Source organism: Carettochelys insculpta, chromosome 7 (assembly GCF_033958435.1).
Source record: "Carettochelys insculpta isolate YL-2023 chromosome 7, ASM3395843v1, whole genome shotgun sequence".
NCBI classification, from domain to species: domain Eukaryota; kingdom Metazoa; phylum Chordata; order Testudines; family Carettochelyidae; genus Carettochelys; species Carettochelys insculpta.
In genome coordinates this window covers 32,077,458-32,104,562 of record NC_134143.1, presented here as the reverse complement: position 1 = coordinate 32,104,562, position 27,105 = coordinate 32,077,458, and the positions used below count along the sequence as shown (strand labels likewise).

At 46.6% G+C, this 27,105-nt stretch overlaps 1 protein-coding gene across 1 annotated transcript in view; it reads left to right on the top strand.

The window, feature by feature from the left end:
- The window catches only part of CDH23 (cadherin related 23), a 549,671-nt gene that overhangs the window by 15,906 nt on the left and 506,660 nt on the right, over nucleotides 1-27,105 (top strand). The window contains exons 2-3 of the mRNA XM_074999481.1: nucleotides 11,113-11,184; nucleotides 24,117-24,194. Of these exons, the coding sequence (XP_074855582.1) occupies nucleotides 11,118-11,184; nucleotides 24,117-24,194 (145 nt within the window). The 5' untranslated portion in view covers nucleotides 11,113-11,117. The remainder of the gene's footprint in view (nucleotides 1-11,112; nucleotides 11,185-24,116; nucleotides 24,195-27,105) is intronic.

Here is a 27,105-nt window from a genome sequence, read left to right as displayed (position 1 = left end):
CTTTTTCTAAAAGGAAGCAAATACCATTAGTGGTAGCCCCAGCTGTTGTTTCCCAGCTGCAATTATTGTGTGAATGGGAGGTGGAGGACAGGGTGTGGGGCCATAGCTCGTTAATTACTTGATGTGTGCGCAGAGAGGGCTTATGTAGCAAGCCGTTCCTCGCACAAAAGCCATTTGAGAGATGCTTTGATTTATACTTTCATTTCTTCTTTATGCTCTTGGAACAGCATGAAGCAAGCAGCAAGACTGACACTGTAAATTAAAGACACAAATATTGTGGTGGTGTTTGGGAAAGAGAAGACCAGGTGGGGGAAAGGGAGGATGGGATCATATGGTTGGGATTATAAAATGCCAGCAGCAGCCCAAATGTTTCTGCATGGCTGCCAACAGGGCCCAAGCAATGTAGAAACTGCTGATGTTCTGATGGAGGCAATTAAGGGTACTTTGTATGTACAACACCTCTTCTCCCTCAGAAGTGTCCCAACAGTGCATTTAAAATAACCAATACAGGTGCACAGCCCTATAAACTGCCACTTCCCAGCCTGATAGCAACACACAGAACAGCAAATCCAAACGTGGTGAAAGCGAGTGTATCAAGTCCATCATTTTTCTAGATGAAATGCTGGCAGCTTCACCGCCACTTGTTGCCAATTTCACCTTGATTAATTTTTAGGGAGTGCATGGAGTGGGGAACTGGAGCATGTACCCCTGGGGTGACTGCAACTCAGTGCAACAAAGTTTAACTTTTGTGCCAGGAAAGATAATGGAGCAAATAATTAAGGAATTCATCTGTAAACATCTGGAAGAAAATAAGGTCATAGGTAACAGCCAGCATGGACTTGTAAAGAAGAAATCATGCCAGACCAATCTGATAGCTTTTTCTGACAGGATAACAAGTCTTATGGATGAGAGAAGTGGTGGATATGATATACCTAGACTTTAGTAAGCATTTGACATGGTCTTGCATGATGTTCTTATCAATAAACTAAGCAAATACAACTTACATGGGGCTACTATAAGGTGGGTGCATAACTGGCTGGATAACAGTTCTCAAAGAGTAGTTATTCATGGTTTGCAGTCATGCTGGAAGGACGTAAGTGGGGTTCCATAGAGATCTGTGTTGGGGCCAGTGCTATTCAATATCTATTTAGGTATTGGCATGGAGAGTACACTTATTTAGTTTGCAGATGATACCAAGCTGGGAGGGGTTGCAACTGCTTTGGAGATAGGGTCGTAATTCAAAATGATCTGGACAAACTGAAGAAATGCTCTGAGGTAAACAGGATGAAGTTTAATAAAGACAAGTGCAAAGTAATCCAGAAGGAACAATCAGCTTCCTACATATAGAATGGGAAACTACTATCTAGGAAGGAGGACTGCGGTGAGAGATTTAGGGGAGATAGTGGACCATGAGGTAAATGAGTCAACAGTGTGATGCTGTTGCAAAAGGAGCAAACAAGATTCTGGGATGTATTAACAGAAGTGTAGTGAGCAAGACATGAGAGGTTATTCTTCCACTGTACTCTGCACTGATTAGGCCTCAATTGGACTACTGTGTCCAGTTCTGGGCACCACATTTCAAGAAAGATGTTGAGAAATTGGAGAAGGTCCAGAGAAGAGCAACAGGAATGATTAAAGGTCTGGAGAACATAGGGTATGAGGAAAGACTGAAAGAGCTGGGCTTGTTTACTTTAGAAAAGAGAGGACTTAGTGGGGACTTTCAAGTGCCTTAAAGAGGGTTACAAGGAGGAAGGAGAAAAACTGTTCTCCTTGGTTTCTGAGGATAGGACAAGGAGCAATGGGCTTAAACTGCAGCAAGGGAGGTTTAGGTTAGACATTAGGAAAAAATTCCTAACTGTCAGGGTGGTTAAACACTGGAATAAATAGCCTAGGGGATTGTGGAATCTTCATTAATGGAGATTTTTAAGAGCAGGTTAGATAGGTACTTATCCAGGATGGTCTAGATGGTGCTTGGTCCTAGTGAGAGGGCAGGGGGCTGGACTCTATGACCTCTCGAGGTCCCTTCCAGTTCTACTGTTTTGTGATTCTATGAAAATGGAGATCCCTGAAAGAGTGTTTATATCATTTGGTTTTCTACACTCTCTGTCCCAGACAAAGGTTTCTGAACCAAAGGTGATTTCTAGGTAGGTGTGAAGGCAAGACCATAAACCCAGAGGATGCACTACTATTAATTGCAGCCACAGTCCTGCCAGTGGCCCACGCAGACAGAAAATTTAAGGGTCTACATGTGAATGCAGATCTGATTGCAGGGTTGGAGCCTGTTCTCTAAAGCTGCTTCTAGCCCAGGGAAACAGGGTGCTGCACATGTCACAATAAAACACTCGGGTTTCTTTGACTATTATCCCATGCTTTATGAAAATTGGCTTATAAATATAAATAGGCATAACTTGTGGACAAAATACCTCATGTAACCTATCAATTTTAATGTTACACTCTCTGGATCTGTATATTATATTTTGGTGCATGTATCATTCTTCTATGTGATGTTAGAAATGTGACATGTCTGTTTATAGTTTTAAATTAGTTAATGAGCCATAACTGGTGCTCCTTCCCCCAGAGCCTTAATGATTGGTGGAGCAGCTTAATGACTTGTAAATACCCTTGTTTGTCCTGTAAATCTAGAAGGTGGTTCGTGCTAGAAAGATGTGACCATACCACATGGTACTGAAAACCATTTTGATCCTTTGTTTTTCCATGGGGCTGGGCAGTTTTAGAACAAAGGTTTCCCACTGTATGGGAAAGTCTGTCTAAGCAATAGGTTTCGGTCTTCAGCGTGCCTTGGCATAGGCTTGACAAACCCTAAGATGAAACGAAGGATTTTGAAAGGTCATTGACCCAAATCAGAGCAATGAACAGCTCTGCTTTGAAGATTTTTACCTGACACGAGAGTAGCTATCTGTGTAAGAATTTACGTGTGATCGGTTTCTTAGGAAAATTAGAATTTGCTATGTTCTCTTTTAATTTCAATTTAACAAATTACATTGATCTGTCTGTTTTTACTTATAACCACTTACATTCTCCTGTTTATGCTTAATAAAAACTCTTTTGTTTTTGATCAAGCCCAATGTAAATGTTACCTGAGGGGGATGTGAGGGGAGGCATCGCTGTGCAGCTCTCTCTTGCATTGATAAAGGTGGCTTAACTGATCAGTTCTCACCATGCAAAACTTCTGCACAGAGAGAGGTGGATTTATTGGGGGGTTTGGTCCCTTTTGGGGGTTAATTTGCTGGGTGCTCTGCTCCAAAACTCTGTCCTCCCAGAGCTGAAGTGGATCAGTGTCTGCATGTTTCTCCAGGAGGCAGTAATCCCAACTCTGTGCCTTGTTCGGAAAAGACAAGAGGACCTGGCCCAGCAGGACAGGGTGGTGGAGAGCCCTAGAGTGCAAGAAGACGGATGTCAGTGGCATCATCAGCACAAAGGGGAACAATCCCGTCTGTGATCGCACCCATCACTGTTTCTCTATTAAAATATGCAGCACAGATATGCCACTTGAGACTTAGGAATGACTAGAGGAAAAAGGATGTGAGTAAGAGGATGATATTGTCTCACTAAAAGTCTTTGTGGGAGCCCAGATTGATGAGTGTAGAGAAAGGGTGTCACTAGGCAGTGAGCTGCACATCCTTGGAGCATACCAGCGTTGGGTGGCCAGAGCACCAAAGTCTGAGCAGTGTCAAGTAACAAGCTGAGCAGGTAGGTATATGTCGCCCCCCAGTGGCTGGATCCTTAGTGGCTCAAGTCTCCTCTTGCCCATTAGCTAATGGAACTTGTCACTAACTTAAATAGTAGCACCTCAAAGGGGTCCCAGATTCAGTTTTCTCACATGACCCATCTAGTGCCCTTATTAGGCTTACATGTATAAGAACTATATTTCTGCAATGAATCCTTTTAGCAAAGAATAATAATTGGAGATGCCCATCTCCTAGAACTGGAAGGTCATCTAGTCCAGCCCCCTGCCCTCTTAGCAGGCCCAAGTACCATTCCTGACATCTATTTGCCTCAATCCCTAAATGGCCTCCTCAAGGAGTAAACTCACAACCCCAGGTTTAGCAGGCCAGTGCTCAAGCCACTGAGCTATCCCTCTCTCTAGCACTGAATTTTAAAGTTTTCCCTTGAAATTCCTAAATCTGCAATAGCAAAACAAAGTCATCTCTGGAAACCAGGGTGGAGAAGTACAGTATTAATGAAGACAGACAATCAAAATGGCATTTCAAGTAATTGCTTGTGTAATGAAAATGTGACATGGGATATATAGCACTCAGACGATTATTCAGTTTAGAAAGGAGGCTGTCAACTGTATTTATGTCTAAATAATTTGAATGGTTTTTCCATTGCTAGTTGTTTCAGAGGAATGCTCTGAGAAGCTGGAAAATAACATTTCACCCTTTCTGGTTGTCGTGGCCCTGGTTCAAAACCACAAGCTTGGCTTTCTCCTCCTACAAGTCTTGTACAACAGCAAGATGGAATGTTTTGTTGGTGTCTCCATTTGGGCCACAGCTGCATCCTTACGGAGCCAGCAGAATGTGCACTCTTCTGGGATTAGTGACTTGGCCGTGTTCTGGAAAGGGGCACACATGCTTTGGTTAGGATGTGTCACATCAGAATAGCTATGCTTTAAAGTGGACCTTCAGTGGAAGAAAATGGGCTTTGGGGCTTCCTTCAGCCCAGCCATGGATAAGCCTGGTAGGGTGTGTTGGTGAGGAAGGGAGTAGGAAGGCAAGGGGTGGGGTGTGTGACAGAGTGCTGGGCAACAGCAGCTGAGCCAGCACTCTGGTCACTGCAGCGCTAATTAATTACTGCAGAGCAGGCCTCATTCAGGAGAGCTGTGCCTACGTGAGGGGTGAGGAGAACTGACTGACTAGACCATCAGGCAGATGGTACAAAAGGCACAGGAATGAAATGGGATGGGAGGAAGCAGATTGTTTTCCCTGCTTGTCTGAGGGTGGTAGATGTAAGGCTCCTAGTGTACCAGGGTTATGGGAACCCACATGGTAAACTGCATGGGGTATTTTACTAGCACAAGGGTTTTTGAGCCCTGTGGGGATGTGAGCACGGACAGGAGCAAGCAGGTTGTGCTACATGGTTTGGTGTGTGTTGATTGTCTACTCTGTTATCTTTGTTGACTCCATGAGGGACTGAGCTGGTAAGAAACAGCACGTAAGTGAAACCTGATGAATTGAGAGAAGGAATTTGTTTTTATTAGAACTTTACAGACATTATTGGAAATCTGAAACTCAAAGGACTGAAGCTTTTGGGGAAAATATTTGATTCAACATCCCTGCTCCTTCCGTTAGAGGCAGAGGCCTTCACTTTTGAGGCATCCACTGAGGTTCATCATTTCCAAAGATTACATTTTAGAAAATAAACAAAAAGGCAGGATTGCTCCCAGATTTTTCCTGAAGAAACTTTTCAGACCCACTTTGACTCTCATACCTAAGCGCCGGAAACTGCCCCCACCAAAACAAGTGGGCACACACATTCGCCTACACCTCCCTACGTAGATCTATAATTTCTTTTTTTTTATAGATCACTTTTGAGTACTTCAGCAAGATCTAGAGCGCCTCTCCACAGAGTACAACAGTGTTAATTTCAAAATCACTCGTACACCTCTAGTCAGGGATTATTGTGATGAAATAGTTACCTTGTTACCATGAAAATGAATGATCTCCCCCCTCTGTCCCCTCACTGCAGAGGTAGGTTAAACATTTTAGCTTTATCCCCCCAAGCAAAGAGCAAGGCTTTGTGCATGCTGCCACGTACGCTGATCTAGCTTACATTGCTCAGGGTATTAAAAAGCCACCTCCGCCAAACTCCTGAGCATTGTCAGCCACAACAACTTAAGCACCAGTGTAGACAGTGCTTTGTTGGCAAGAGAGCTTCTTCCATGGACATTGCTGCAGCTGCTTGCGGGGGCTGGAGTAATTAAATCGAAAGGATATCTCTTTCCTTTCAGTTTCCAGCACAGACTCTGGTGCAGCTGAGCTGCTGTAAGCTCTGTAGTGTAACCACAGCCTAAGTGAGCCACCCTGGAGGAATCCCCTGTTCTTTTGTATTCCTGAGGCTAAGGGCTTGATCCCAGTAGGGTCAGGGAAATTAATAGATGTCTTTCCATTGGTTTGGAAGGGCTTTGGATTAGGCCATATTTCTCTTGGGTCATCTTGTCCTTTGCCCAGGAGCCAGTGTTACTCCATGACTGAGAGGTTATACCGCAACTGAGAGAGTCCCCTGTATTGCTACCTGTGGAATATCTTTGAGTGCTCTAGTTTATGAATCAGATAATGGTGTCCCAGTCACTTCCCTTGGAGGGAGCTGTTGCACATCTTTGTCTGATAGTGGTGAGTGAGCATCATAAATTTTTGGCTTTTCAGATTAGCTCAGATCCTTTACCAAGCTCACTGGACCCTTTTAGTTCTGTTCTGCTGGGCTGTAAATCTCCAAAGAATTAACCTCCCAATGGGTTCTGAGTTTCCACTCCCAGCTGAAGAGGTGAATGGAAAATGGGAAATATGTCAATGAATTCTGACATACCTTTCCATTTTTAAATTACTGCTGGTAATGACTGGACTGAGCATTAACAAGGGAAAGACCAAGACGATGAGGATCAATGAGGCTAATAACCACACCATCACACTGGAAGGGGATGACCTGGAAGATGTGGAGCAGTTCACCTACGTGGGGAGTATTATGGGCAGAGATGGAGGAACAAATGAGGTTAAAACTGCCAGGACAGGGAAAGCAACAGCAGCATTCAAGACTCTTCATTCCATATGAATATCACAATATCTGTGAAGACAAAACTGTGGATCTTCAGTACAAATGTATATAGTGTGATCTTGTATGGATGCAAGACCTGGCGTACTAAAAAGTCTTCAAATCACAAGCTATACACATTCATAAACAGATGCCTGAGGGACATCCTTCCCATCAAATGGCAAGACTTGGTCACAAACGAGGAGCTTTGGAACAGAGCAGGACAAGAACCAATGGACATTGAAATCAAGAGAAGAAAGTGGGGATGGCTAGCCCACACTCCCAGAAAACCATCATCCAGCATAATCTGTCATGCTCTCAGTTGGAATCCACATGGAAAACACAAAAGAGGAAGACCTCTGACAACATGGAGAAGGTTTACTGAGATTGAAGGACAATAACTGGGGTACTTCTGGAGTCAGTCAGACCTTTTGTCCCAAGACAGAGTGAAGTGGAGGAGACTTGTAGATGACCTATGCTCCACACAGAGTACAAGGGATTAGTAGTAGTAGTAGGTGGTGCCCAAACCTGTCTTGAAACTGGGCACAAGTTATCTTTTGCTCATTTTCATTGTGTTATTTCTTATCATCTTTGGTCTGTGCTGTGTTGTGATTTTATTAAAGGAGAAAGGTGGGAGGCTTTTTGGCTGAGGATGTATGAATATTATCCTGGTAACTTACAACACAGTTGCGGGAGAAGATCATACAGGTTACTCCATGAACGGAGAGTCCCTTGTATGTTCATAACTCTGGGTCCCTAGGACCTGGGTTGAAGGTGTTGACAGTGAAGCTATTCCTGGCTGCCCTTTCAAAGGATCATAACAGAAGGCTCCCTTGTTGCATTGTGATCACACTCTACCTCTCCCGCCCCAAGCTGCTAGTTAGAAGCACACAAGCTCACCCTGCTCCTTGGTCACAACAGTGGCAGTTTTGGAAAAGCTACAATAAGGAGGTAAAGGATTCAGGTGCACAGGTTAGCCAGAGTGGGGAAATTTGTACCTTGCATTCCCCTGATCTTCTATTCGTAAAGACCAGGCATGATGAGAAGTAGTTGTTGTTTGGCCTGTGATAGGCTCACACACATGGAATAGCTGTGGAAGTTGCTGAACTCTTTGGCAGCAGTTGAGAACACACTGAACTTTTCAGCACATATATGTGTGTGCTTAAGTGATATACTGTATCAAGCAGGATTCAGTTCAGTGTATTTTTATGGAGGTATGAACATCTTTCCAGAATTATACAGCTCTCATTGCTTGAGGCACAAGTTACGGCAATTTTGGCAAGCTGGTGGCACCCTCCATAGCAAGTAACTTCTTAATATTAGTAGAGATTCATTTGCATGTACACTGAGCTGCTGTTACGAGGTGAAGAGGTGCAAACCAGATATGGATATGCAGTCCTGGAGCTAAGCAGAAAGTGAGGATGGGAAAAGAGGCTTTATATGATGAAAAGCCATTTCACAGAAATGTCATTAAAAGAAGGTCCTATCTGTCTGTTTGTGGGGGTTGCAGTCCAAGTGGGAGCTCCACATACCCAAGCACTTCCTCCAGGATCCCTGCTTTATTAATCAACCTATTGAGTACAGCAGGGGCTACATGAAGTGCAGTGTGGTGCATATTTGTAGCTTTATGCATATTTTTATGTCAGACTCCAATTATTGCCCCGGGTCGCATAAGCCAGTGTAGCTCTGTTGGAGACTGCAGGCCAGTGCTGATTTACAGCAGCTGAGGACCTTGGCCTTAATTTGACAGTGTCCAGAAACATGGTCAGTAGTTTGCAGACAGATCAACCAGACATGGGGTATATTCCCGAACACTTAAACTAAGTCCCTGGTCCCTCAAAAGTGAATCCTTACCCATGCTGAGATAGCGAGACTGAATCTGCCTGATCAGATTGTTCTGAGGGATCTAAAATACTAGACAAGATAGAGCAAGTGCTCGTAAGAAATGAAGGAGTGGTAGTCTGGGATGGAGATTAAGAATGGTTACAAACAAGATCACCTGCTGATTATATGCACATTTTGATTTTTTTTTCTGTTTATACATACTCTGTGTGCACATACTTGCTTCCAGGACAGTACATATTTTACTATCCATCATATAATTTAATTTCATTTTGATCTCATTTTTAAAATATACTTTTTCTGTGGTTTGGAGGTTTTTCGTTTTCTTAACCATCTAGAAATAATGTGAGCATCTGACCATTCTAACCATTTGTTTTCTTTTTTAATCCTGTGGCTTCATTGTAGAAAGCCATGTGCTCTGTTAATGCTAGCTTGGGAAATTCTAGAAGCTAAGTGGGGTGTTGGAGTGTTCATTTGCATGCTAATGTACTCAGAATGTTCTTCCAGCTCATAACTATTTCACAGCAGTGCTGGTGTTGGAAAGCTTTGGATGTGCTTATATGTTCTCGGTTATTTTCTGCATTGTACTTCTCAATTCCTAGTGAATTTTTAGTTATTCCAACCCTGGTCTCCACACAGCTCTGCCAGTACAACTAGATAATTTGCTTCTATAGCAATACTGAGCTCCAGTATCACATCACCTACACAACTTTAATCCTGACTGTCAGTGTTTCACTGCTGTCCTGATTCACTGCCTCTTAACAGCTTGTCCTGTGCATCTCAGGTCAGATGTCTCCCAAGCAGACATTGCCAATCATGCCGACCTGTGTAATGATTCTTACGATGGGAGCAAACATCCACTGGATAAAGAAGAATAAAAACATTGATAAGCATAAAACATTGATCTTGTTTTCATTTGTGACATCAGCAGTCATTTGACCTAGGTTTCTAGATACAGTGGGACAACTTCATCCTTGGTGTAACTCCAAGGACTTCATGGAATTAAACCAGGGATGAATCTAACCTAATAATTTTAATTGTTTGATTCCCACACCTGGTTTGCCCATTGGAGTGAGAGGTGGGGGTGAGGGAAAGAATGGGATCTTTTATAGAGCACAAAGTTATATGCCATACAATTGTAAGGTTCCATGACTGTCATACTTCTAGGCATACCTGGATCAAGACAGATAAGGGTTATAAAAACAACAAGAAGTCCTGTGGCACCTTATAGACTAACAGATATTTTGGAGCATAAGCTTTCATGGGCAAAGACCCACTTCATCAGATGCATGAGTGGGGGTGGGTCTTTGCCCACAAAAGCTTATGCTCCAAAATATCTGTTAGTCTATAAGGTGCCACAGGACTTCTTATTGTTTTTAAAGATACAGACTAACTTGGCTACTCCTCTGACAAGGGTAATAAAGACGTTCTTTTTGTAGTACTGCTATTCAGATGGACCTAATTGATGAAAAGCAATGACTTGCCAATCATAGTGGAATTTTGTAAAGATGGCAGGTTTTGGACTACCTGAGCAAGGAAGGTGGTAATTGTTCTATTTGGCTCTAGCAAACCTGTTCTTGGAATACAGGGTTTCATTTGGGTTACAGTAAACACTAGACCAATTCCAGTAAGTATTGTAGAATAACCAATGAAGCGAAGTTTAAATTACTAAATATAGGTGGAGATACTTGAGAAACATGATGGCTGTATGGGAAGTATTTAAAGACAAAGAGGGAGAGGAGTTGTTTAGAATAATCCAAACTTCTATAAATAGGAGTAATGAAATTTAAAACAAACAAAAGAAAATTATTTGGGCATCAGCAAAGATTTCCCTAACAGTGAGCTCGCTTGGCATTTGCTTTAAGAGATTTTTTTCCCCACAGTGTGTAAATCCCATCATTTTAAACATGTAGAGTTGCTTTTAACATATTTAACTCTAGGGTCCAATCCTATGTAGTCACAATTATGGGCAAGATAATCTGGTATAGGTCTCTTGTATCTCTAAATTCCATTAAGCTGTGTAATTTTGTATCATGGACCTGATCAGTACTACTTGGGGTTTATAGAGACTTTTGCTCGCCATCTTCTGAATGTCCACCAAGAGACATCTTTCTGTTTCTTGTGCCCAGCATATGCCCATACTCTGCTAGCTGTAATCCATATGTTGGGTGAGGTTGATGATGATTGCAAGATGGGCAGCAGAAACTGTCAGTTGGTATTTTCCCTGGACTGTGTTTCTCTCTGTCTCTCTTCACTTATGTGGGGTGGAGGTTAAGGCTTTCAGGGGTTTCCCCTCTCCTAACAAAATGACCTTGGTTTGTTCACTTCAGCCAATATGTTCTGGGCTTCCTGCATGGATGCATGGTAACTGCGTTTGCAATGTTATTGCTGTAACCCAGCCTGGGAAGGGATTTTGCCTCCCAACCCTCCGTATGCAAGTGTGCACTGGGAGAAGGATGTCCTTTAGAAAACTCACTTACATTTGCCTCTTTTCTTTGTTAGGAACCATGAAGTGTCACATTGCTGCCAGCAACTTTCTGCTCTCCCTCTTGCTCTTGGATTTTGTCTGCTTGGGTAAGTAAAGTTTTTCTCTCTGTTCAGTTATCCTTCCTCCTCTTCCATGACCCATCTTTGAGTCAAGTTTTGTGGTAGCACTTAAACAGCTTAACACTTGCATGTCTGTGGGTTTCTCTCTCAGGGCAGAAAGGTTTCAGCCTTCTACTGAGTACATGATCTCTTGCCACTTGTGCTGTGATTGAGCCTATTGTTAGTTAGATGCCTTTGAGAAAAGGCAAAAAGGAACCAGTCTCCACTCCAGAAAATGAAGGCTGGGCAGTACAAGATGCTAAGCACTAAAGGGCTGGGACTGTCTTTATGGGTTTAGATGCAGAGGACGACGGGGCCCTGCTCTGTGACTGGGGTCCCTAGGCACTACTGCAAAAAATAATGGCTATAGTGGGGGCCATCAGTTCTGATCGAGTTTGTCAGTTATTGGTGATGCTTGTCTGTCAACAGAGTTTTTTGTCACAATACTCCTTTAAAAGAATCAGGACACGCAGCGTTAAGTCAGTTTCATGCTGTATATGTAAGACAGAGAGGGAAATATGTTCCCTTATGAAAATAAGAGCTATTGAAAAACTACATGCGGCAAGTAGCTTATTTGTTGCCTATTGTTCTGCTGGAAGGTATTGAATGAGGAGTTGCAATCCTTGCTGACTTTTGCTGGTTAGATACCTGGAGCCCTGTGCAGGTATGGAATTTATATCCACATCTGATCTGCAAAAATGGTCTGCAGCTATCTAGTGGTTATTCATGGATTTGCAGGGTTTGGTAGATATATGCCAAGCCAGCTGTGATCTCCTGGAGGCAGCTTTTGTACCAGTGTTGATGGCAAGTGTTTACTCTCTGTTGATGCACTATGGACTAGCTTCAGAGAGGGAGCTGTGTTAGTCTGTATCTTCAAGAACAACAAGAAGTCCTGTGGCACCTTATACACTAACAGATATTTTGGAGTGTGAGCTTTCGTGGGCAAAGACCTGCTTCATCAGATGCATGAATGGCGGGGTGGGCAGGGTGTTTCAGAGGGATATTTAAAGAGTGGGGTCCTGGTAAAAGAGAGGGCCAGAGCTGACAAGGTCTATTCAGTCAGGGTGGAAGTGGCCCATTATCAGTAGTATGAATCAAAAGAGGAGAAAGCAAGTCAGATGTGTCAGGGGAGATGTGGCCCATTGTCAGAATCTAATGTAGAGGTGTTAACACCCAAAACAGAGAAGCAGCTTTTGTAAGGGGCCAGCCACTCCCAGTCTCTGACAATGCCCCCCCCTATCCCACCGACTTGTTTTTTCCTCTTTTGATACATACTACTGATAATGGGCGATTTCCACCCTGACTGAATAGACCGTGTCAGCCTGGCCCTCCCTTTTACAGGGACCCAACTCTTTAAATACCCCTCTGAACTGCCCCCCGAATCATGCATCTGATGAAGTGGGTCTTTGCCCATGAAAGCTTATGCTCCAAAATATCTGTTAGTCTACAAGGCACCCCAGGACTTCCTATGGACTAGCTGCATCCCACCTTCCATGCGCTCGTCTGTCACATCTCTCCCACTGACCAGCTTTCAGATTTAGAGAGCATGTTTCCTTTTCCCTAGGCTGCCATGTGACTTCTGCATTAAATCACTAAGGATATGTCTACATTGGGATAAAGATCCAGCTTGGCCAGCAGAAGCCAAACCCAGAAGCAAGACTTGTTCTTGGAGGCTGGACCAGAGTGCAGGCAGACAGGGAGAGGCACCAAGGCCATGACAGTACAACCGTGAAGGAGGGGGGCCTTCTGGGTGAACTGCTGAGTGGGGAGCTGTGGGAAGGGCCCAGGAACAAGGGCTGGGTCCCCTCGGGAAGTTCCCCGAGCAGGGCGGCGTGGGGAGTGGAACACTACAGGGAACCCACTGCAAGGAGATGGTGGCAAAAAAGACGTGTGGTTGGAGCCCTGGAGCCAAGTACAGTACAGTGCAGTGCTGCTGTGACTCTTGGCTGGGTGATTTGGAGGCCGTGTCCCTGGGGTGAGGAATGGAAAACGTGCCATGTTTGTGTCTGCTTCCTGTGGGAACTGGAGAGTAGCTTTACCGTAAGGGAATTACTGTATTGGTGTCTGAACAGATCATGCCCAGCAGCAGGTAGACAGTGAGCGATTCAGTTCTTTCTGTCAACAGGCAGAAAGGGAAACTAAGGCTGGGTGCACCTGTCATCCTGCTGCCTGACCCTCTAGGGTGCCCCAGCAGGTCTGTCCTCCTTAAGTAACTAGAGGGTACAGTCATGTCCTGCTGACTGCTGCCTCGTTTTAATCCTGCACTTTAATTCCAGCACGTCGGCAGCTCCTACCCTAGAGTTAGGATTATAGAGATTGCAAACATCCTGATGGCACGCAGCATTCGTTCTCGCTCCGGGTTCTCAAAACAGCACTCGCTGCAAAGCTGCTGAGACCCGAAGGAGCAGGGAGCCAAGGGATGTGGAGGAGGAAGTGCCAGAAACACAGGCCTCCCTGTGGTGGCAGAAAGGAGCTGATCCCCAGCCTCAACCAGTTCGAAGAATCTGGAGCTGCACTTCAGGGAGCCTCTCATTCTGTCCGGTAGAGGGCAGTGGGGGACACACACACAGACCTAGGGACAGGGCTTTCACTGTACTGGGATTAAACAGAGGACTGGACAGTTGTGCTAGAACTACTGTCCCTATGATAAGGGTCCCATTAGCCTCATGTATCTCAAAAATTAATTTCACTGAATGGGTAGTGCGTATCTAATACTAAAGCAATATTGCTTGAGGGGGTGGAGGGGAGGGAGATGTGGCAATACCACTGGCTGTGAAAACTGATTTTGTTTTTGCTTTTGTGTTTAGTCCCTGAATCTTTTACCTTTCTGAACACATCAGCTACCTGTACGCTCCTGCATCACAGGCTTTAACAGTACTGTAAAGAACTTGCCTTAGAAGGGAGCAAGCACAATATGGGCGATTCCCCCATTTACTCCCCCGCCCCCAAATTAAATTCAGAGCCATTAATGTTCCCCTACCCTGCCTTTTGGAAGGAGGTTGGTGGGAGTGCACAGAGATTTAAGGACCAGGAGAGACTTGTAGCCGAAGTCAGCAATGGCAGAAATCTCTAACATGCTTGAGGTTTTTGAAAGGTTAGCTCAAAATTTTTCAAATGTGGGCTGCATATACTCATGTAGCTCACCTATAGCTACAAATCTGAATATGTGGGATGATTGTCAGAGGTGCATGCCCAGCCCCACAAATTGTCCTAGCACACAAGCATTCACACCACAAAAGGACACACTCCTAAAAGAACCAGAACCCAGGTTTCTGTCTAGTGAAACTCACAGCTCCCTTTCCCAGCTTTCTCCTATGACAGCCTCCACCTTAATCATACCTGGGAACTTCCAAAGAAACAGGCAGAAGCCTCTATAGACAAGAGTAAAGCACTAAATCCCAGAATTGGGACTCTGACAGACTCTTGTCCTCTGCAGCTCAGACGCAGATGGGATTGTATGATGCCCAGTGACCATTAACATGCCTAATTCCACACTTACCTAATTGTGCTGACTGTGCCCCTTAATAGGGTAGGAAAGGGAGAAATTTGGGGATAGCATTAGCTTTCTCACCTCTTTATCACTTCTGGTCCTGACCGAAAGCTTCTAGCCAGGAAACCTTTCTTTAATGGTGTTAGAAATGGCTTTGTCCATCTAGTCTAGGAAATGATCTTCAACCGGGGGGAGGAGTGGTCGGGGGTAATGCTTTCAAGTAACATATCTTCTGCTCCCCCTCAATGGATACGGGTTCAGTGGTGAACTTTAAGTGGCTGAGGAGCCATGCAGATTTTCTTATAGCAGTGACAGGTGTAATCTTGGAGGAGTCATGGCTGTAGGCTGGACTCTTGTGCCTTTTCTTTCCTCCTGTGTTGCTGCTTTGTCTCGTGAGCTTGCCCGTTCTCCTGTGTACTGTTCTGTGGCAAGTCCTCCCTATCTGTTGGGTTGATGGCTCCCTTTTAAAGGCATACAGGCAGTATGGCTTTGAAATGCTTCTGCTGCCCTGGGAGCCCTTCTTACCTGACTTAACTGAGAGAAGAGTATTTGTTTCATGAGGCAAGCCAGGTCTACATAAAGAGCAGCCAGCCCAGCAGAGTTGGTATTTCATGACCTGGGCTTCTGTACTGTTAATGTTGGCTGCACCGAGGACACTGATGTTAGTGTTGGTCTTCCTGTCTGATCCTGAGAGTCCTTCCTGGGGCAATATGGTTGGAACAGCTCCAGCTGTCTGTAGGTTACCCAAATCTCACACCCAGAGAGAAGGCTGGGGTGACAACTACCTTGTGAGCCAAGACATTGGTACCTGTTTTCAGATCCCTATCATTGAAGTCTCATCTTCCAAAAGATGTGCTAGCTCAGGGGTCCTGTATTCAATTTGTGTGTCAGTGCTGGCTGTTTAGGAGTTGGGGTCATTGAAGTACGGAAAATGGTCCACATTTTCTACGGGTTCTCTGCTGAGGGTAGTTTGTGCAGGTGAAGGCTGCTACAGTACTTTGGTTTTCCCCATGTTGAGAGGAGGACCGCGGTAGGGTACTTTGTAGGTTGGCCTCTGTGCATGCAAGTCATTTACATAGTGAAGGCCAGTGCCGCCAATTCTGATTATCTTAAATTTCATGTGGAGATGTGAAGACTGAGGAGTTGGCCATCCATACCATTCTCAACCTGGATCCCATTAGGAAGGTGATTGCAGATGAGAATCAGAATCAGGGCAAAGTACATGGCAAAGAGTGTTGGAGCAATGCCATAGCCCTGCTTGACACTGGTGCAAATGGTGGCTATCCACAGAAATTCATTTCCATCACCAGATTCCTCCGTGATGGGATGTCTGCCACCATTTTGTGTGACAGCTCTCAAGTCACAACACTTGGTAGCAACAGGTGATCATTTTCCTTGGGGAGATAGTCAAAAGTCCTTTTCCAGTAAGAGAGTAAGGCACAGAGTCCCCCTGATGACCCTGTGGTAGGTAAGTCCTATGCTGAGGGAGTGTGGGTGGGAGGGAAAATAGTTTCTTCCTTATGCAGTTTATTTGTCTGTGTGGCAGCGTCACCACCATCCTATCCATAGAATGAACTGGGGCGGTTGCCCGGGGCCCTGTGGCGGTTGCCCGGGGCCCTGTGGCAGTTGCCCCAACCATTCTATGGATGGCGGGGGGAAGGGGAGGTTACCTGCGGCTGAGGGTCAGGTGTAATGTAGGCAGCAGGGTTGCCTCGCCTCCCTCCTGCACTCACCATGGTGGGAGCGGCTGCCTGCTCTGCCCTGCGCGTCGCTGACCTCCTGAGAGAACATCTCCAGTTCCCGCTGCCTGCGGACAAGCAAGATGCAGCAATCTGGGAGGGTAGCCAGGAGGAGCAGGGTGGTACAGGCTGCTGCTCCTGATGATCATGTGGTGAGTGCTGAGGTGAAGGGCAGGTGACCTCTACTGCATTCACCATGCCCAGCTCTTGGCCCCAAGTAATCTCTGGGCCCCATTGCTGGAGAAGTTGGGGGCAAAGGGGCAGGGCTGGAGCAGGAGTGGAGCAGGGTCTGTGGTGGTGGCAGGGGTGGGGTTGCCCCAGGCTGTGGCCCTCTCAGGATGGCATTGGGCAGAATTGAAGAGTGAGTAAACAAAACCTACAAGAAATTAAAACAAGCAGACAAAAGGCCAATATTTAGAGTGGAAGGCAACGGTGTCCCTGTGAGAGTGGGACCATTACCTCAGCATGTGGCAGCACTTTCTCCTCACTCTTAAGCAGACTTCAGCAAGAAGATTATTAAGCTAATTGTTTAATATATTCCATGCATTAACACCCATTCCTCAACTGTGAACCAGCTTTATAGTCCCAGTGGGATATTTGCAGGTACGTGTAAACCTCGCAGCAAGGAAAGGAAAGAATTCTTCTCTAGCTCCCCCCCGAAATCACCCACTTTCCTGCGAAGCTAATGATGTTAGCAGCGGTTTGGCTCATTTCTCACAGGCACAAACAAGGTTAGTGACACAGTGTCGACAAGATCAGCAGCCCTCTGAAACACCCACCTGGCAAAACGCCCACATGGGAAGGTAACAGTCTAACGCAACACAGATCCCAGGCAAGGTGAGAAGGCTCGCAAGCTTTGCAAGCAAGTTATTTCTGCCTGCACTTAAACAGGGTCCATGTGATAGCCATAAGAACACAGTGGTAGTAGCCAGCTCCTGAGAATAGCAGAGACATAGGTCTCATTCTTCCCCTGGCGTATTGTGTCAAGAAGCACAATGGCTGTGACGTTGCTTCCTAGCGTAAGCTTATGATCTCTGCGTTGTCCTGTCTGGAGCCTGCTGCAAATGCTATTGTGTCCTATTAGACTCAGATAAGATGGCTTATTTGAGGTGGCTTGTTTACTGTTGTATAAGTGTATGGAAAAGGCTCATGACAACTGGAATAGACGCATAAATTGGTGGAGTGGAAACTCCTAGCGTGGGGGTTCGTTTCCCTTTATGTGACACACTCTGAGAAACAACAGTGAGCCTGTCTCTCTTTGGTACCGCTGGACACTCCCTTCATGTGTGGTTACCCCACAAAGACATCATAGCAAAAATATGCGCTATATATTTGGCTTAGATTAAGTCTCCTTTGCGCCACTCCAGTGAGGTTTTAAAGCCAACCTAAAGGGAAAGACCAGATTTCCCCCACAGTAGCATAAAGTCTGACTAGTTTTCTGACACTGGCTGTCCTTCAGGCTGCGGCCAGGAGAGGGTATGACCTGAGAGCGAGAGAGGACTATGAGTGCAGCCCCAGCCAGACCCCCCTACTCAGTAGAATGCTCTGCAGATCAGGGGTTCTCCACCTGTTTTCTTTCTGAAACACCCCCACCTTCCCACCAACAGGCTAGAAAACCTCCACAGCCCACCAGTGCCACAACAACTGTTTTTCTGCAGCTAAAAGCCAGCACGGGCACTCCAAGTAGCAGACAGGGCAATTACCTGGGGCTCCATACTACAGGGACCCCTGAGAAGCTCAGTTGGTGAGGTGGGGCTCAGGACTCCAGGCTTCTGCTCAGAAGTGAGACTCTGACTTTTTGCCCTCGGTCCCAGCAAATCCAGTGCTGATCTCGCTTGGTGAACCCCCTGAAACCTGATTGCAGCCCCCCCCAGGGGCTCCGGACCCCAGTTGAGAATTGCTGCCCTGAGTGAATCTAACATGCGCTGGGGGCCAGTTTTACTCCTGGCTGACCCCTGTATTTAGGGGAGTGGAAAGGTGCTTTTCAGCCACCTTTGCTGCCTTCTCCTGCCTATGGTGAGTTGGGCATCAGAGCTTCAAGCCCATATGTATGCATTTAAACAGCTTTGAAGTGCTTTCCAGATGATTCCTGTTCTTCAGACCCTTTATCTTTGATTTATATCTTTGTGCATCCCAAGTTTCTTTTCCTCCCCCTCAGCACTTGTTTTTCTTCCTCTTCTGAATTTTGACAGCCCATCTTCTTGGTGACAGCCGTCTTTATACTGCTATGCACAGAAGAAGAGACAAGTCCTATTTCAGGACCCAATTTCTTGCCCTGTCCTAGCTCTGTCTCTCACAGGTGCCTTCCTGTGGGCATCTGAGCAGTGTAGCTGGATCATGTAAATTCTGTGATTTGACAGCTCAAACATCCTGATACAGCTGCTGTAGGAGCAGCAACCATTATTTCTAATTGACTGTATAATACAAATACGGACATCACGTGAATCAAGATGAATCTCCTCTACAGAGACAAGGCCATTCAGCCTTTAGAAAAAACTGCCCACTAGGGGCTTGAAATGAAATGCCTGTTACTCAGAGGTCTGCTTTGTATGTGGCAGGTAATCTCAGAGAGCTGCTGCCCAGCAGGGCGTACAGAGACTTCAGTGGTCGATTATCGGCAAGTACTTTAAACTACAATTTTAAAAAATTGCATGCCACGCACACAGTGTTTTGGGTCTTGTGAATCTGATCTGACTCTCCCATCTCTCCCCCCTAAAATGCCTACCCTGGAACACCAATCAGTGTACACTGACTGCTAACCCTCCAGACAAGTAATTAGCATAGAACAAATCATTTTGTCTGTGCAAGTTATTTTTCCAAGTGCTTATCACTGGAATCCTCAAGGCACTTCACAAATACTATTGGTGTAACTGTCCCAACGTCCCTGCGTGAGGTCGTCACGGGAAAAGCGTTGCCCCTATCCTAGGGGGAATGTAAAGGACCCAGGAGATAGCTGTGGGGGCTGAGATGTGTAGGTAGGTTTCCTGACTCCATGTCTGTACCCTGAGTGCCTGATGCCCCTTAGTTTGCTTTCGGTTCTGTATTCCTAGAGGTGAATTTTGGCATTTCAGAAAGTGTGCATGCCAAAGCATCAGCTAGAGCCAGGCACATCGCAGCTTCCAACACTGCTTTCTCTGGGCTGCTGGCACAGCCTGGATAGTGGAGGTGTTGAGAGCCATTGAACCCCAATCTGTAACTCCTGTGTACCCTGGAAACACTTCCAGCCAGAGGATGTGGCAGCACCCTTTCCGCCTGCCAGCACCTCTAGTTCCATCACCTATCTAAACTCTGCCACTTCACTGGGAGCCTCTCCCAAGCAGGGTGTCTGCTGTGCTTGCTTGTGTAGTGATGTCAGACGCTTGAAAATAGACTGAAACCACCATACTTGTTTTGGCTGGTGTGGTGACAGCCTGAATTTGAATCCAGTCTTCAGAGAGGTACAGTGTTTGATATTAACTGTTGCCACCAATCCCCTCTCCACTCTGTATCTTTGAGTGCTAATCTGTGAGTGCTAAAGCCTCCTCTTTGGCCTTTTTCCTTCCCTATTATAAGTTTGTCACCTTAAGGCAGCTGAAGCTTTTTGTTTTCCTGCTTGTTCTTTCTCCCTACATGTTTTGGCAGCTTGGCTATCCATCACTCTGCTGCAGACCCTTGACTGTGAACTTTCTCCCTCCAGTTGCCCCTTTTGCCCTTTACCTCCAGTGCTAGCAATTCACCACCCGCCCTTATTAAACACCCCAAGCTCAGAAGCTGAAATCCATGCACCTTGTCCAAGCTAGTGGGTCCCCTGCAGAAATGTTATTTCTGCCTTTCTTTTCCGTCTAGTTTTTGCTGTGTGCACCTTTTAGTAATGAAATTAGTGCTGCATTTCTGCCCATCCTTTCTGCCAGGGTAAGACCAGCACCAGTGTTAGCCAGCCAGCCAGCGTGGAGTACTCCATATTATTCCTCCTACTCCCATTAATACTTCATGGACATTGTTTTGTTGAAAGCTCACAAACTGACCTCACAACTGAGTAACCAATGGAAAGACTAGGGCTAGGGTAGCCACTTGGCCTGGATCTGCTTGTATAGGTAATTTTGATTTTTGAGGGGCTGCTCACATCCTGCGGAGTAGGTAGTAGCACTCTTAAAATAGACTGGAAAACTGTCAGGTTTAGGCAAGCTGAGAATGTTATATTGTGAAATCCAGGCTAATGTAATTAACACTCCCTAGATACGTTCCCCTCACTCCCAGCTTATGTGAATTACTCCCCTGTCCCTTTCCCTCATGAGTGAGAAACTCACACAAGCTGTGCACTTTCCCCTCACTCCACAATAGGGGAGTGGGAAGACGAGTAAGCAGCTTCCCAGTGCACGTGGCTGTAGCCTCCACTTTGGCCCTCTCAAAATGGCCCCCTTCCAGGGACAGTGTGTAGCATGACCCCAGGGGCCGGCACGGGCAGCAGGACCTGTGGCTGGTGGGGCAGGCAGTGGGGCTGGCCCCTGGATTCAGAGAAGCCAGGTGTGAATCCTGGGGATGCTGCAACACCCCTGCTTCCCATGCCTGTGCACAGCCAGGATTTGATGGGCTCAGCATGACGGACAGGGCACCTTTCTGTTGGCTTCTCTTTAACCAGCTTGCCACGTGCCCTTCTGAATGCAGACTCCTGCCTGTGGGGCCCTCCTTGGGACAGCCCAGAGAGCTTGTATTTAACACTATTCTTTTTATTTAATCCCGATATAAGTTGAACAAATGGCAGCCATCACGGCCTGGTGCTTATTGCAGAGCCCTGTCTTGCAGCTCTGTCTTTGTGGCCACACCCTGACTCCCAGTTGCCAGCCCTCATGATTTTGTCACAAGGCTTGATTTCCTCTAAAGCGTGAGGTCCTGGAGTCCTGGCACTATTGAGAATCTCAGCTTGCCTTTTTCAAAGCCCACTCCCTGCTAAAAAAGCTTTCTAGTCCCCACAGTTAAGAAGAGCCTGAAAATGTGACCCCAGAAGGCATATAAAGCATCCTTCAGTGTATTATTTACAAAAAAAAAAAAAAAAGCCTCCTGATTTTTGGGGTGTCTGACTCATGGTTTTTGAACACCTGCTGTTAGCAATACTGCTTACGCCATGTGGCCGCTTCCCACAATCCCCAGTTCATATTTCAGCATGCAAAGCTAATGGGCCATAGGACAGAGGATGCTGTGAGAAATCCAGAGGCAGTCAGTATTCCAAGGCACTGTAGCCCATCCCCCTTAGGTCCTCTCCAGCTTTTTGCTACTTGCAGAATAAACGGCCAGTAGAAGAATGGAAGTATAATTATTCCCATTTGTAAGGGTGGGGGGGTTGAGGCACAGAGAGGGGGTGGGTATCAGGTCATTCAGGTGGTCTGGGCACAGCCCAGAAATTCAACACAGACTTCTTCAGTCTGAAGCTGGGCCATGCTCATCATTCCCCCACAGGGCATCTGTGGCACTTCCTTGGCTTTGCCAGTGGGCAGCTGGGTTAATGATGGAGGCAATGATCTGAACTGGCTGAGCTGACCCCAACTGGTTTGCTAATTGGTTTTGGGTCTGACTGCTCTGTGTTCCCAGAGGCAGCCAGGCACTTATTCAGAACCCACCACCGCTTTCCAGGTGAGCCAGAAACTGGCACCCCAGAATTCGGATGCAAAACACATCTGACAAGCCAATTAAACTCTCCACTTCCCTTGTTCAGTAATGTTTGGTGTCTGGCAGTTAAACTGCGTCTCTTAATAAGTGAGTGAATGGCTATATCAGCCCTGGCTGGAAAACCCATCTGTCAAATGCAGTACCGCCAACACTAGGCCCTCTTGGAAACTGGCTGCACGTCTCTCCTTCCCCCTTCCATCCCATCCTGCCCCTGCACCCACGACAAATCCCTAGTAGTTAATTTCTCCCATGCCTCCAGCTGCAGTTTTTGGTCCATGTGGTCTGGCCTGACCTGTCTCAGAACTAATGAGCCTCAGCCCTGGGGTAGTAACTGCTGCAGTTCTGGGGAGGGGCATGCACACCTCCAGCCCCACTCTCATGACATAAACAGGGAGCTGAAATAACTGAGCCTGGTTACTGACGGCGAAAGGAGGCAATTAGAAGGGAATGTGATAGTGCGACGGGGAAAAAGCGACGCTTTGGCAGAATTAAGGCTGACGAGGCAAAAGGCTCTCAGCCATGGGAACAATGTGAGATATTAATCATGTGCTAAAACAATAATTGCTGTCTCCTGTTCCTGAGCTGCTACTCCCACTGCCATCACCCCCCTGAGTAAAATAATAAAACGGCACTGGTCACCGGCTGCACTCTGAATCCCTGTCTCTGTGCCCTGTGGAAATCCACCTGCTCTGAGTCAGCAGCCGCACGGTGACGGTTTGGGGTACTTGGGTGTTCGCTCCTCTTTCTCATCATGGGCTGCTATGGCTGCTCTGCTCTGCATCTGAGCCACGGGGGCAGGAAAGAGACATAAATGGCTCAGAAGACTCCTGGCCCACTTCTTGTCCCCACCAACCTTCCTCTCCTGTCATCAGTTTCCTTCATGTGTTGTCTTGGGCTATTTCTGCACTACAACAGCTGCAGCGACATGGCTGTAGTAGAGACCTACAGCAATGGAAGGGTTTTCTCTGGGGTTGGAGTAAAGCCATGGTCCTCTCCATGACAATGGCAACTAAGTCTAAGGAAGAATTCTTCCATTGAGGTAGCTGCGTCTACCGTGGGAGTTGGGTCAACCTGAGTACATTGCACTGGGCATGGCATTTTTATAAGCTCTGAGCAATGTAGCTAGGTCAGCTTCAGTTATAAGTGTAGACCAGGCTCAAGTATTGCTGCAGTTCTCACTGGTACATCTGAATGTCCACTGTGTAAAATGGAACTTCCCCCCCGGTTCAGCAGCTTCAGAATTGATTAGCAGCCGTTTTTGTTTCTCAGGAATGAGACAGTGCAACCCAAGAGACCTGGTGGGTGAGGCATTTGTTGGACCAATTGCTGTTGGTCAAGATTATGTAGTCAGAGTGCTCTGTTAATATCTTGGCAGTTCTAGGGCAAACCCCATAAATCCAGTTTGTCTGTTCAGCCCATGTGTTTTAGTCACACAGGAGTAACACGTGTGCAATTCCAGTAATACGTGTGCATTACCAGCGTTGTGCAGGTTCCCTTGGAGGCTGGAGACTGATAGGTCAGGTATGGAATGATCTGTGTACTAGGATCACAGTGGTGTTAATGGGTCACTCAATCATGAATGGCTCCTTATGATATGTGCCAAATGTTTATGGAAGACCATCTGCTGCCCCTTGCACTTAGCTGTGATGCTGGGAATCCCTTTCCCAGATCCACCATAGAGCTCTGTGTAAGCTCGTCTCTCACCAGCACCTTTTGATCCAATACAAGTGATCACCTCACCCATCTGGTCCCCCTCTCTACTGTCCTGGGACCAACATGGCTACAGCTACATTGCATACATTGTGACCCTGTCTGCTATCACAGGCAGTCTGGAGAGGGAATGGGACCAGCTGGCTCCCTCAAGCTGTATTGATTTAAGGCACAGGAAGACTGAGTGGCTTGCTGCCGGCCCTGCACAGAGTGAGGGCTGACCCCAGGGCACTGCCAGCTGTTCATTCCAAGCACTCTTTGTCAATAATCTCCTACCTGCCAAATGAAATGGGATAAACCTACATTTAAAACCTTATTTTTCTCCTTCATCCTTCCAGGTCTGAGCAATCGGCTGCCATACTTCATCAACTATTTCTTTGACACGTACCTGCTGATCAACGAGGATACCCCCGTGGGTAAGTGCGCCTCACTCGTGTGAATGAACAGAGTGCACTGTGTTCCCAGGCCTGTTTGGGGCGCCTGGCGGAAGTGGGGAGGAGGAAGAGCACAGCATGGCTAGCAGGCTCCCATCATGAGGGCTGTGAATGGAGTTGCCTACTGTTGGTAAACTCACTGACAGGTCATAAAAAAAGAGGTGAAATTGGACCGGTCATTTAAAATCTAAAAAATAGATATCAGTAACCCCTCCCCTCCCCTTTTCCCCTGGGGTTTGCAGTGGAACTCAGAACTCTTTCCCACTTGGCCCCAGGGTGAAGCCTGCGCCACGGGGAGCTCCAGGGAGTCTGCGGTTCCCAGGGCAGGGGTGGACAGGGGAAGCCTCTTGGCAGTCTCCCTCCAACCTGCTGCTGGTTGGCAGGAGCTGCTCTTCTCCACTGCTGGCTTTGAACGCTTCTTCATCACTAATGTCAGCACAGCAGCAACGTGTGGTAGGGGTGCATGCAGCGCACACCCCTGCCAGACTCCCCGGGGAGAGAGGGGTGGTGCAGAGGCCTGGGTGTAGCAGACTCCCTCAGGCTCTCAGCTAGTAAGTCACAGTGGGGTGGTCACTGGTGGCAGCCCTTGGTCCCAGCTGTGTGAGCGGCTCCTGGGCGTCCACTCCCAGGGTGGGAGGAGGGCTGGAAGGGCGGATAGCTTGGACTGGGGCAGTGTTCCCTGTAAGTGGAGTACTTGGCCAGCCTCCCAGGAGAGATTCAGGTGCTGCCCAGCCAATTACCATAGCGTCCATAGCCAGCAGCAGTGTTTCTATTGGTGGTGTGCATCCATACATGCCTTGGTGCACATAACAAAATTTATTCTGCTTAAGGATGGGAAAAGTTAGAGGGGACAATGGCCAGGAGGGCTGTAATAGTAGCTGGATTGTGTACACCTACCTGGCCAATGTGCTGCAGATCCAGCTGCCTGTGCTGTGGGCTCCCCTTTCCCCTTAGCCAATTGCCTGCTCTTTGGCTTGGCTCATGGCAGCTCAGCTGAGAGGCAGGAGTGATGTGATCTGTGGATAAAAACACTAAATATGTTTCACTTTTGTCCTTTTGAGCCACCTTTATATTATGTAAGAACATGTCCATAAAACAGTTTTTGTCCTATACTGTCCATAGAAATCATTCTCAGCAGTTGGCAATCCTTGCTGTGAAGTGAGCTGGGAAGTGTCTGACTGGGAAAAAGATCCAGACCACCTGGAACAGTGGAACTTTTTTCCAAAGAAAAGAAGTGGAAAAATATTCAGCTTTCCCTTGGGAAGTGTGTGTGTGTGTGTGTGTGTGTGTGTGTGTGTGTGTGAGAGAGAGAGAGAGAGAGAGAGATGAGGATGGCAGACTAACTAGTTTATCCTGCATTGTGTGTGTGTGTGTGTGTGTGTGTGAGAGAGAGAGAGAGAGAGAGAGATGAAGATATCAGTTCAGGATGGCAGACTGACTGGTTTATCCTACATCAGAGCTTGTGTGCCTCCTCTTCTGAAGAGATGCTAGATTGGCTGGACATGCAAACAAGGCAGGAGGGGGAGTGTCTTTCTGCCCTGACATCTTCCAGAGCAAGGAGCTGATGGAAAAAGTGCTGCATGCCCTCTGCTGTCAGAGTAGCACAGCCCAGGGAGAGCTCAGAGCAGCATAGCACTTGGAACTATCAAGCTTCAGGAGAACTCCCTGGGGAGCCCAGTTCTCCATTGCCCAGCAACATGTTTCATCACTCACCCCAGTGCACAGTGTAAACTGTTACAAGACTAGAATGGTAGTGCCTGGCACCCACTTTGCACCAGTTTCACTCACTACCTACACGAGGTGCAAGATAACAGAGATTCAGGGTCCTGGGTGTTAAAGGGTATTGTCTAAATACATTACAGGGTGGAAAGGGGCTGTCATATAAAACTGTAGCTCACACCTTCCACTTGCTCCGAGAGAGCCAGTGGAGGAAGAATTGCGCGCGGAAATGGATTGGAGCCCAATTGCGCTTGATACTAAGATAATGTTCTGTAATAGACAAACTGCATGTTTGCGCTGGGGTTTCCTCAGTCCCTCTTTAATTCTGGCTGACTTTTTCCATGGATAGTATAGTCAAATAAATGTGTGTTTACAGTGCTTAGCACAGTTGGGTCTGGACACAAGTAAGGTGTCTAGGTGCTGTGGTAATGCAATAAATACTAATAAGCAAACACTTCCCCTTGGCTTCTTGTAACTTTTGCCTGTTTTCTTCTCCTTTCCTGCTTCTCACTGGAGCAATTATACAAGTCCTAGAAGCATTCACAGGAGCAGTTACAAGAAATCAAGGGTGGGAGGGAGTGTGGGACAGAGAAATTAGTTACATCAGGGTGGGTTACGAGTTTAGATTTGGAGAGGGGCTCTTGTTGGAGAGTCGTAACTTCCCCCTCTTCTCAAACGTGTGTGCACACACAGCCGCTCAGGCCAGCTGCTAGAGTCAGGCACCGAAGAGCTGAGGGTTGAGTAGAGAAGCAGTTTTTTTTTTGTACAGTGCCCTTCCAGGAAAAAGGCAATCTTTGATTGACAGATGTGGCTTTTTATTTTATTTATTTGTTTTGCTAGTGATCAGTTTTAGTAAATGTAGAAATTGATCGGGTCTCTCTCGCCTCTTTCCAGTCTCTCAGTCCATTAAACTTGTGCTCTTCAATCAGGGCTGGTGGCTGACTTTTAATGCTGAAGGAATTGATTGTAAGTGGAGTGTGGGCCTGGGCCTCCATCTGCAGGCTAATAGCTGTGATCTTATCAAGGCCCCATTTACACTGGTTTCCTTCACCTGCTTCTTCCACCCTTCCTCACATTTATACGTTACAGATCCACACAGCAGGGACCTAGCAGCTACTGAAACTTCAGCAGGACTTTCAAAATGTATCTGGGGCCCCAGAGAAGGGAGCTTCTG